We start from the raw sequence: 12,989 nt of genomic DNA, 5'->3' as shown, positions 1-12,989 counted from the left end.
ATCTTAAGGTAACACATTACTGCAGAAGATTTTTTAAGCTCTTCTCAAATATAACCAAGGTCAAAGTAACAAAGTAGAATTTTCAACTGTCCCCATTTCAGACCAGGTGATACAACATTACTGCCGCATGCTGATCCACAACAGTAAAAGCACAAAAAGTTAGGTGGGAGAGGAAGATACTGTTCCCTTTCACGTCACTTAACTGCTTCCTCAAGATTAAAAATATCAACAACTTTCCTTTCATTTTTTATGCCATGAAGGTGCCAAAACACTGAACAACATGTTCTCAGGCTGAAGTATGGGCTGATTTTCTAGAAAAGTCATCTCAGCAGCTAGAACAGTTCACAGAGAGTTCACAGAGAGTGCCTACTGCATTACACCCCTGTTCTTCCAGCTCCTTGCTAATTTAAGTGGCACTGGCATTAAACTCATTTGACAGGACATTTATCTAGTTCTGCATCAAAGCTAACAAGGAGGGAACTGTAGAAAACTACCACAAAAACATGGCATCTGAAGCACAAGACCTTAAAAAAGCAGAGTGCACTTCCCTCTTTTAGTCAGTTCTGCAGGCTGAGGGTGGGAGAACAAAGCCTAAGACCCTACCTCCTCCCCAACCAAAACCACAGTGACTGTACCTCTTCCTTTTACACCCATGCAGGCTCAACCAGCTCAAGATCCAAACCAAGAAGCACTAGGACTTAGCCGTTGCATGCAAAACAGAAAAACATACTTGCAACTTATTTTATGCAACCATTGCCCACACATTTACTCACTTTTTCACTGAAACACAGACCTTGTGATATACTGCTAGGGTTATACAATTCAGGCAATTCCTTAAACATTAGCAGCGCACGCTGTGGCAGGGCCAGAATGTGCACTCATTCCTTGCACAGCAAAGCACTGTACCTTCAGTAGCCTTCACATGCAACAAAGGAAAATATGGAAGTATTGGAGTATCAGCTTCACTTCAGGGACAATTTATCTTTCTTACAAAATTTCTATGAGCTTGCCATATTTTAGACATGAGAAAGATTAATTACTGCAGCTACAACTGACTGTACTAAATTCAGCACCCAGAGAGTTTAATGAACCATCAAGTATTAAAAAACATTACCTGGATTTAGACACAAGTTGTTCCTTTCAACTTCACAATAGAACTGTTTGCCCACTGAAACATTAACACAGGCTTCTGATAGCATACTGAGTGCTGGTGTTAAGGTTAATTTTTGAGGACAGATGTCACAGCTACTTCATGCCTGGCATTTGCAGAGGTTTCAAACAGTACAGTCATTTCTGTATCACTGTGATATCATTTCACCAGCAGAAACACATTAGTGCCTGAAGGCTCCACTCAAGGTCTCCAAGCACTACTATTAACACAGAATGACATTGCATCTGTCCCAACAAACCATCCAGTTAGACAGCACAAAGGTTAAGAAATGAAACAGGAAGACATGAGTGAGTACATGAGGATTTGCTCACGGGCAAAGCTAGATTGATGGTAGAAAATGAGGAAAACAGACATCTATCAAATTCAGCTTGTATTGCTGAACCTGACTGCCCAGAACTTCCCTTCACACCCTTGAAGAAGATTTGCCTCTTCCAAAAGCAGTAATTCCTTGTACTAGGCACGAGCAAAAGCAGACACCAGTTGGTCATAAGGATTCTACAGAGCAAGTCTAACTTGTAAAATTGACTGGTGAAAATGCTCATCAAATCTCTCACAGAAAACACTGGACCTCTCAACATTTTAAAGTTTTTTTTCCTTTCCATTTGCCTTCAGAAAATATACTGGCTCAAGGAGAAGTGTTTTCATCAACCCATGAATTTGCAAAGAATATACCATAATAGTTTCTGTGCTCTTAATTGCTTTTCAGGAAAGAGTAAAACTCTGAGAAAACACACAATTACATTGCAAAATAAAAATAGTGCTATACAACTTTGCTAGGGGGGAAAAAGTGAAAAGGCTTCATGATTAATTTTTATGGTAATAAGACTTTTTTTTTTTGCTTTACTTTTTACAGGAAAGTATACTCCAGACTTCAAAATCCATATAATCTGTATGTCATGTATCTCTCAAATTGTAGGTTCTAAAAAATTATAAACTTTTATCTTATGAAAATAACACTTCAGAGCAATTAACAAGGAAGTAAAAAGTATTTCATCTGTTGTTTTTTTCCTTTTTTGATAATTTATGATGCATACCAAGAGGAAGCACCTGGCAAAAACCACACACACAGCTCAGGTCTGTAAGCAGCTAAGCCATGAGAGGTAGTGAAAGCTTTTATGCTTGCAGATCAGTGAGCATATATGAGATGAACAGTTCAACTACCACTACTATCATGTGCCAGTCATCTTAAGAATTTCAACTCCCTTCCACCATGAGGAGAGAGAAAATTTTCTGTCAGTATTATCAAACTGCAGCCTCAGACAGACAAATTTCAGAATATTAGTCAAGCAACAGGGGGGAAAAAAAGAGGAGAGAAAATAGGATTTCCTCTAAAGCAGCACAGAAACCATCTGATTTACTGATACATGCTCACTGAAGCAATTTATCTTGAACTAGTTACGCTCAGCTCTCCATAAACACTAAGAACCAGTCAGTTTATTAAAGATAAATCAAATCAACCACTGCAAAACACATTATAGAATCTAGGTATATAACACAGGGCAATTATAGGCAAGATTTTTCCCATGTTCATTACCCAGCAAGACTTGGTCATTATTAAAAGATTATTTTTAGTTCAAAGAAAACATTAAATTGCAGTCTAAATGCTTATTTGCCATTTTGTCTGTTTTCAGTTTTGGCCTTCAATTACATTTCACAAAACTTTTTAGAGCTGGGTACCAGAAACAGCAATTGGGTTTGGTTCCTTGCTGGCTTTTTACAGCACACCCCAATAACACAAAGGAAAGGTAGATAATCCAGCATTTCCCATAATCTAACATGTCCCAGGCCTGTATAAATTTCTTGAGCAATCCCTTGACATGGCAGTGCAGTGGGTTTTGACCTTTTGCTATAGGTCACAGGCTTGGTTTCCAGCTCCCCACAGTACTATGTGACCATGGAAACCAGCCTGCTTGCACCAGGTGTGTTTGGAAGTTGTTGTGGAGTAACTGGGACAATGCCAGAAACCTTCTTTCCAAACCCCTCTTCCTGAACAATCAATGACATTAAGGGCCAGTTTTGACAGATAGCAAGAAAGTTCAAAGATTCTGGGATGGCAATAACATGCTGTGCAGAATTCTCTAATGAGGAGAAACAGAGAACTGTGCCTGTTGGAAAACAGGCAGCTTTAGTCATTGCAAAAGAGATTGTGGCACTCTGTAGCATAATGACAAATTAATGCTGAACCAGTAAAACTCCACTGTCTATTCTTTTTACTCCTCTACATTTAGCTCTGTGAGAAGTTAAAGAAACTCAGGGCAAGAAGCTCAGGACAAGCCATTATTTTTGTTATTGTTGTTCTTAGATATATTTATGTTAAGTTCAAACTCAAGTATTAACACTAAGAAAAATGTAAACAAAATAAATACTTGAACATTTACTAACACATTTATCAGATCCAGTCTACTATCACTCAAAGTAAAAAGAGAAGATAAAATGCTGGGTTCCTTGAGGAATTTTTTTGTATCTTACAAAACTCTAAAAAATGCAGATCCATTAAACATAGAAGAAAGAAATCCCACAGTAATGAGGTGGTGTATGCTACTGCTGTGAGTAACACAGAAGAGTTTTGTAAATACTACTCCACATTATTTAGGCCAAATATTTTTCAAAGCATTCACTTAATTTCACAGTCTTTCATTATTTATTAAATAATCACTGTAGCTTGCCATATTTATATATCAAGAGGAGAACATTATTTTGAAGGAAATGTCACAACATGGGAAGCCATCTTAATGTCGTCTGTAAATTTCCTAATTTGAAACCATGTAAGTGTCACCTTAGACATTTCATTAATTGCTTTCCAAAAGTTTATTTCTAATTTTGTAATTCAAATACACAGACTTACTAAAAGTAATGTGAATGTAGATGTCAACTCAAAAACCCACCAAACCAACCTCATAGTAATTGCTTTTACTGGACAACCGAGAACCGTGATTGCTGCAGTTGGTAACAGCCTCTTTAATGTCACTACACATAAAATAGCTCTGTGGAGAAACGATCCACCAGTCCAGGAGCAGTACAATGGCTGTAAATCTGACCTCAAAGGTTCAAAGAAGCTGCCTAAAATAGTATTTTTCCTTTGGACCTGCAGTTTTGGGAAGGCACTTAAAGTAAGTTGCCTGGAGAGTGAAAGTAATGACATTTAGAAAGACCCTTGGTGAGATGTTCACCTCTTTCATTGCAGTTCTATTATTATTAGTGAGGAAAGGCATTTCTGCATGTGCACTGTAGTCTCTGCAAGCCTTTAGCAGGCCTAGAAGATTAGTGGGAAAACAGTTCTAATCTACAGCAATACTGAAGAACAACAAAAAAACCCCTACTTTGACTTTGGAAAAAACAAAAACAAAAACAAACAAACAAACAAAACCCAACCAACCAAACAAACTCCCCCTCCCCCCCCTAAGAAATTTAATGCTGCCTGAAAGAACTGAATCAAGAAGGACTAACTATAGGGAATCCATAGTAGGGCCTTAACCGTATATTTCCAGATTTTAAATCTATGGCCTTGTCATTTCTTGTGGCATGATTACTGTTTTAGATAAAGGGAGATCATGCACATTTCTGTGCATAAAGGGAGATTTTGATCAAGCACTGCCAATTTGAAAGTTTCAGGGTTTGGTGTTTTGGTTTTTGGCCCTCTAGAAGGATGAGTGAAGGACAGAAGATACTACTACAGTAGTTAAGTTCCTGCTTCACAAAACAATTTTGGAAAACTAATTTTATTTTGATTGCAGAATCAAGTATTCTCCATGAACTGATTAGGAAACGAAGGCATTTTAAAGAATTGCAGCAATCCATTTCCTTGTAGTTCTGTCCTATATACTAAGTACAGACTCATGGTGACCTGACTCATCACCATGGAATTTGCATTGGCTGCTACAATTTGAAGAATTTTTAACTTTTTGAAGGGAGATGTGCCCCACAACTCACCCAGCTGCCATCCAGATGCATCAAACACATGTGATCCCACAGCAGGAGAGAAGATACAATGTGGGTTTTTTGAAACAAATTTTATCCTCAAAGACCAAAGCAGGAGGTATTTGGCGCACTGCAGTCTATCAAGCTCTGCAAACTTAATGTATCACACCTGCAGCATCTCAGATGCTTACTCAGAAAGGATCAAAATATTTGGATAAATGTATCTGTTTGGTGCCTTTGACTTTGCTGCAAAACTGAGTTTTCTAAAGGGCAGGTCTGCAAGACCAGCCACCACATGACAGCAACTTGGGATTCATATTATTGTTTGCACTCAAACCAAAACTTCGAGCCATAAAGCGTTTTGCAAAATACTTCATTGACACAAAACAAAACCATATGTAGCTATCTGTCCTCTGTTCCTGCTGCTTTCTCCCTGTTCCTTCCAGTGTGACTGGGGATTTTCCTAAAGGAGATGGCAAAGAACTAAAATCCGTATGAGTTCTAGTTTGTATATCTTCTGGAGAAAGCTGCTTATCTGCCACAGTAAAGCAAAATACCCACATTGCTCCAGATAAGGCCCAGAAAAATCTGTTTACATCTTATGTCCAATGCAAAGGGCAATAGCTTTATACAGTGTGGGCTTAGACTGTAAACTGTTATTTTTGCATGAGGTTGTGTGGAGAGAAGATAGCAATAGCTAGCAACAAGCAGTGAGGGTTGTTTTTTTTTTACATATAAATAAATTTAGAAAGATGTTCTGTTTTAAGATGTGTGAAATCTCTTCCGGTACTATGCAGAAAAAAAATAAACACGATATTATCACAAGGCAAACAGAATACCACATTATGGGCAGAATACACAACAGTGTCAGCAGATGCTTAGGAATCAAATACTAACTTTCAATGAACATTTTGACAGTTCTCATATTTTTTTTCCTAGGGAGGAGATTTTTAAAGCTGTATGTCCTTGGATTGACAATCCTGCCCTTTAAAATCCTTTTCTTTTACCTATTTCTTCATAGTGTCTTTCTTATGAATGAAGCCAATTTTATTGCCCAAATGAAAAACTGTCAACACACAGAACATAACTCTGCTCACTGACTCTTAAAAAATTTTACAGCATCACGATTCTAAATCCCGTTCACTTATTTCCACCATGACTGAGAAGATTATTATCAGCTATGGATTGAACATCCCATCTCTCAGTAAATCCAGCACAACAAACTCTTCATTTGGCCACATCTCATAGAACACTCTTTCAAAAATGTGGTCATTTTACAGTGTAAACTACAAAATAGTAATGATAACAGTGATCTGGTAAACAACTACTACTGTCCTAAAAATCCTCTGTATTTCACAGAATACATATTTCCCAAGTGGTGCTCTCTCTTCAATTTTCTACACTCACCTTGGTTGACTTCTCAGTGCTATGCTCTCGTTTTCCTGCATGGTTCCCCATGATGGATCACCAAACTTTAAATTCTGAAAAGATAAAAACAAAACAACATTTTTGAAACCAATACATTTGTAAAAAAATACAAATTAATTGTTAATCCAACACATAACAAAGAAATTTTTCACATACAATGAGAATTTTTACTGCCCAAGGTAAAATTTGTGAAAGATCCTACGAAAAAAACCCATGTTTATCTGGTCTGTTTTGCATGTTTAAGAAACATCAGAAAGCTTTCCTACTTCTATTTAAAAAAAGGTCATAAGAGGGAAGGAAAAAAATAAAATGTTCTTTTTGAAATTTGCACATAAAACAAAACTAGATTAGAAATTAGGTAGAGGCCCTATCTTTCAATATTATGTTTTTAATAAAAAACAGTGCAGTACATATCAAATAACTTGTAACTATAAACTTCCATAAAAGTTCAAATAAGTTCTTTTGAATTCACATTTACCATTATATAAACAGCAATTAGTGGAAAAAGCACCACATTAAGTGCTAACAATTTGCTGTGGAGGTTAGAACATGTGAGCTGTTTACAGCTCCCTCTTTCGTGACGAGCACATAGGAAAGCAATGCCAACTCTATCTTTGTATTTTCTGGCTCATCCGGTTCTATCTCAGCTCTAACAGAGCTTATGTAGGTTAAACCACAACACTCAAATTTCAGTTTTTATAGCACGCTTGTGGTTGTGCCACATATTTCTTGTCACAGAAGCAGGTATCTGTATAGGATCTTACAGGTGCTGCCTTGACATGATTTGAATGCAGTGCAGCACAGCATTTGAAGTCATGAAACTTAAAATTACATGCATTGCTTAAAATTATAGGCATGAAGGAAAGCAATAGGCTACATAAACTCATATACCATTATAACCCCAGCTACATGCACTGATTTGTGTACACTAAAGACACAAACTTTGCTTTTGAAAAAGTACAAATCTGTGATGGAGAATCATAAGTAATCAATCTTGTTTTGTATCTCTACTTCAACTTTTGGAGAGACTGATTTATTTACACACACACTCTTCACCACCCCACCCAACCTCCAGTGATAAATTTCAAATTTTGAGGGTCTACAGTGCTCATTTGGCAATTCACTGAATTCAATTTGCTCTAAAATCCATGTTGTCAGTGTATCCAATTAAATAATTCCTCACAAAAATCCATTTCCAAGGTCTCAAAAATAAAAATTAAAAAACTTCCAAACTCAGTAAATGCACTCAAGATATAATTTACTGCTAAATTGGAAACAGGTGTTGTTTTAAGCCAGCACCATCTATTGCATACAAGATTAAAAAAAAAAAAACTCAAAAAACAAAAATCCCTGTACTTTCCAAAAATGAGATCAGCACAACCAATTCACACACTTTCTTTGTTCTAAAATTTTTCACAGAAAAATACAAATAATTTCATATACACTGGGTTTCAGACTTGAACTTCCTCAAACTGGCCTCTGCTCTACAAATTATGAGCAGCAGTTCATTCCTCATCACCTACTTCCCAACATAAGGAAAGCAGAGTGGAATGCAAAACTGTAAGAGATGTCTACAGCAGAATATAAAGGCAAATGTGTTATTCTTCCACACGTTTGTCAAAATATTAACTATCCAATTTGGTCAATAACACACATATATCTCAGTACACAGATGAGGAAGCCAACATAATACCTGCAGAGCATATCTGTGATCCTGTCCTCCTGCTTCCCCTTAGCCTCCCTCCTGTCTTTGGAGTAATGCTCCAGGAACAACCATCCTTCATCCATAAAACACTCACAACTAGATTTTATTTTATCTTTTTATTTCATGCATATATGAATGCAGATGCCTGAACAGAAGAGAAGTTAGCTACAGGTAACTGCTATTAATTCCTCACTTAGCAATAAGACTACTTTTCAGCCAAAGGGACAAAAGCAACCTGCCACTAGCAAAGGTATCCTAAATGTTCCAGATTTCTTCATGCTACCTATTAAACAGGGAAATCTAAGTAATCCTTTGGCAAAAAAAAGGCTTCCAAGAATCTGACATGAATTATGAAAGAAATTCTACAGTGACAACTGTTCTGTAGATATCTGAGTAGGAAGCAAAACCATACATAAATACAAGCCTACAAATATTAAAAACATTTATAGCAACAAAGACTTGATTTTTCACTTCAGCTTCAAGCAGAAATCTGCCTTACTTGACTAAAAACTCAGCACACAGGTCGTTTCCACTTCAGGATGAAAGTACACTGCAACACTAAGACTTAAACACTGACTTTGGTTCTTACTGTCTGGAGGGAGACCACACTGCAGTTTCTACCTGTGCTGATCTTTATGCAATGAGTCGAGTCACTGACTTCAGTTGAGTCACTGAGTTCAACTCATTTTACAATCTTTGTAGGAACTTGCAGCCAACTATTCCAAACATCTCAGCTGGAAAAAGACTCATATTTTCTTTCTAGTCACCTTCATAATGTACAGGTTGCCAGACTAAGCTGCCCTGTATGAAATGAAGAAACAGCTTCTTATACTTCCTAACAATGTGCATCAACCGATCAACATTCTTCTTTGCAGAGGAATCCATGAATGATTCAGCACTGATGAGCAGCCACTAGAACAGTCACAGTGCTCCAAGCAATGAAGAAACAGAAGTACTGTGAAAATGCAATACCTTCTTTGAATCCCACATGATTCACACCGAACAATAAGCTGCCAAAACAGGCCTACACATGAGATCGAGCTTATGACCTCAGCAGCATTTGCCAGAAACCTTCCTTGTGAAACCCTGCAAATTTTGTAAATCCTATGAGATGACAAATTTTGCACACGAGCTTCAGTCACAAATGAGAGGGGACACTCTGCATGCCTGCAGTGAATGGAGTTACATCACCAGCTCCCCCATAAAACTTCCCATCAAGAGTTGCTGGTTCCATATTAAAACCATCTGAGAGGCTCAGAAAATTAAAGGCCATAGGAGTAAACTGATTTAACAGGACTAAAAATTGAAAACACTTCTGCTACCTAAAAACTCTTTAGGGTGAAGTGAGTGAATTGGTTCAGGAAGCTGTGAACCACTGCTGCAGGTGCCACCAGCAGAGACATCCAGCTGCCTCAGCACTACGCTACAACCACCTTCTGAGCTGAATCAGCTCTGCTGCCGTGACCTGGCACTTCCCGCTCCATGACTGATACAGCAGCAACACCTATGCCAGACACCTTGAGTAATTCCAAAAACTGCTGAAGGATTTTGCCTGGGGAAATGAAATAAAGTGTCTCCTCCCATCAATTCACCTTCTTACGGAGTTAGTCTATCCTCATGGAAGTTAGATAGTTAGATAACCTCATGGAAGCCTAGACTAAGCAGCTTTCCCACTTTCTTCACAACACAAGCCCATATTTCAACTAGCAACAACTACAGAAATGCCAGTGCCTTATCCAAAGAGAAAAAACTTCTATTTCCAACACTCAAAATAAAAAATGAGATGGAAAACTCTGTTCTATACTACACATACCTATAAAAATACACTTATGTTGGCATCATGTAATTGATCTTCATCTGAGGAGTTTATTAAAAATAGAGGTTTAGAAATATCATTGTAGTGTTTTTTTAGCCCATTCTAGTCTGCCTGTCAGTATTTGCAGCTAAACAAGTGGTTCCAATCATCTTCCGGTACACAACCACTGTCCTATAAAGAAGTTTGATTTAGAATTTTCACTGAAAGGCAGAAAAACACTTCTCCAAACCTTCTGAATATAACAAGAAATGCAATGGAATTACTTCCTGCAGGTGATGCAGTTTTAACAGCAAAATAGCGTTTTCTTATTCACAGGAGCCTGAAAAAAGTTCACCCATGTAGTTCACCCACATCAGACTTTATGTGATATTGTAATTCAGGAGTCAAAACAGTCTGTAAGCCAATTCACATGAAGCATTTTTACTGAACATTAATGGTTACTTCAAATTAAAATGCATAAACTACTGAATGCGTATCACACGATGCTGAAAATGGATTGTTAAATATGCTCTTACCACTTCCCACACGTTAATTATGACTCAAAAGAAGTACACGTAGTAATAAAGGTATGAAAGGACTTACATATTTACAAGTATCAGAATATAATTACCACCTTGTCTAGGAATATGTATTCATCACAGACTGATGTTGGGTAATAGTGCAGAGCTACAAGTTCCCCTAGCCTTACTCACACATGGGAAGGGTAACCACAGAATATAAAAATATTTGAGGAATTTACTTAAAACTTCCTGCTATATTCATATCTATTCTTATCCAAATAAATATGACATTTTACTATTATATACAGATCTTATTAGAAAAAAAAAAAAAAAAGTGAAATTTCTTTCAAGAAACGTGCAAGTTCTCTAGTTCTGGTAGCCCCCTAATGTAAACTCTTAATTACAAACTTACCCAAGTGTTTGAGGGTTTTTTTTTTTGCTTTAATTTGTGGTGGTTTTTTTAAATTTTTGTGTTTGGTCTTTTGTTTGTTTTTGGTAGTGTCAGGTTCTGGTTATATAGCTTCCTGGGAAGCAAGCTGACACATTGCACAGCAGTGGCTGCCAGCTACATGGAAATCTTTGAGTGGATTTTTTAGGCTCTCAGTGTGATACACATCTTTGCAAGGAAGCCTTTCACTTCATCTTCTTTCAAAACAAGACTGAGACACTGGGCACGCCTCATCTGTTTCTTCAGAATTCCCTTGTTGTGGTAAACTTCCATGTGGTAATATTCCAGCTCACCAAGAAAGAAAATCTCCAGCAGGCACAAATGAGTGACCTGCAGCTAAATCCATCAGCAGCCACAGTCAGACACTTCATAGACAGATGTGAGCAACCATGTAACAAAAGTAACCTGCCTCATGGACAAACTGCTTCCCAGGAACCCTGCCTCTTAATTCAACTGTCAAATTATTTTACAAAATATAGTGCCTCAAACCCCTTACAAGTTTCATTGTTATTTAATGCAGATTTAATTTTTCATTATTGCAAAAGAGTGCAATACTTCCTAAATCAAACTTTATTTCACTTTTGACTTCCACAATTATATTTCTCTGAAAGAAAAACCCATTATTCCAGACATATTTCCATCCTGAATTATCAAAACCAAGATTTCAGTGGCAACCATAGCCTATAAATCAGAGAAGTCAAGGGGAGTTTAATACTTACAGATGTATTTAATCATGCTCGTACAGTGCCTTGCATATCATTTATCCTAACTTATCTACATATTACAGCAATTTCCATCTTTACAGATAACTGCACGTACCTTAGCAAGGACACCAGCCCTAGAAAACCATCCCTCTGAGGGACTGGCCAAGATCTGCAACACCATTTGCCTGAGAGAGTATTCCCCAGTGCAAGCACAGCTGCTCAGTAATTTGCACACACTTCATATATCATTGCAAAGGACACCTAATTTATTTCATTTTCTCTAAAATCTTCTGCAACACTATGGCACACAAGAAAGGCTACAACATCGAGAGAGAATATATTCTGTGAAAAAACATTGTTGCAAACTATTTCCTAAAATTGCCATAGGGTAAGCAGGACCCAAGGTTTAAGATGTTTCCTGACTGCTCTGATTACAATTTTTCTCTATTGCTAACAAGAAGGGTATGGAACATTATTTTTTATAAAAGCATGTGATTTCCAGGAATCTCACCTCAGCACACTGAGCATAGTCCAGACTTGATTCTAGACAACAGAATCTAGACAACATGAAATTACAATGAAATTGCTAAGCCACATATATTTATTTTCTGTAGCTTAGACTCCCCTTACTTTTCTCTTCTTTATTCCTTCAACCCACTCTGCTCTCCTTGCTAGAACACCATCAGCCCTGTCCCACCCATTACAGAAAAAAAAAATGCAATTTTAAAACAAATTTCTTAACAGAGCTTTTCTCTTTCCCAAATGGAAAAATGCTCCCCTAAGGTCATGTAGCACATGCTGGTACCTACACTCCTTTACACAAACAGAAATCATCGATGACCACAATCATTAGGCATTAGCCACATGTTTACTGTTTGTCTTCAAAACACTAAGATTAGCAAAGCCCTGTGAACTCTGTGCCAATCCACCTGCAGGGTCATAAGGAAATTTCCTTAATCACCTCCAGTGCATCTGAGGAGGGAGCCAGGTATGAACCCAAAGGCCTGGGGCAAGGTACAGATGCACCCAGCATGTTTGAGCTCCATCCTTTCTGCTTCCTGCACTTCCACCACTGTACCTACAACTGCATCTTGACTAAACGTGGATTTCCTTTTAAGTACTCTATGATTTTGCTGAGATATTTATAGCCTGTCAATTCCCAGTCTAGGGAACAGAGAGAGCCACATATACACTCCCCCAAAATGTAAATATCAGAAGGAAAATGGTGCCCTTTGAGAAACTAAGACTGATTTGTTTGTTTTTATCTCAGTTGCTAATACAAACAAGTCCACTTAATTT

General features: G+C 37.5%; 1 protein-coding gene across 15 annotated transcripts in view; it reads right to left on the bottom strand.

Moving 5' to 3' along the window:
- The window catches only part of MBP (myelin basic protein), a 109,879-nt gene that overhangs the window by 77,358 nt on the left and 19,532 nt on the right, over nt 1-12,989 (bottom strand). For all 15 annotated transcript variants that reach the window (XM_083885035.1, XM_083885022.1, XM_083885031.1 and 12 more), the window contains one exon: nt 6,497-6,570. In XM_083885035.1, the coding sequence (XP_083741161.1) occupies nt 6,497-6,547 (51 nt within the window). In that variant the 5' untranslated portion in view covers nt 6,548-6,570. The remainder of the gene's footprint in view (nt 1-6,496; nt 6,571-12,989) is intronic.

This window comes from Zosterops lateralis, assembly GCF_965231275.1.
Source record: "Zosterops lateralis genome assembly, chromosome: 1".
NCBI classification, from domain to species: Eukaryota; Metazoa; Chordata; class Aves; order Passeriformes; family Zosteropidae; genus Zosterops; species Zosterops lateralis.
Note: the sequence above shows the minus strand (reverse complement) of the source record. Positions and strands in the feature narration are given on the sequence as shown.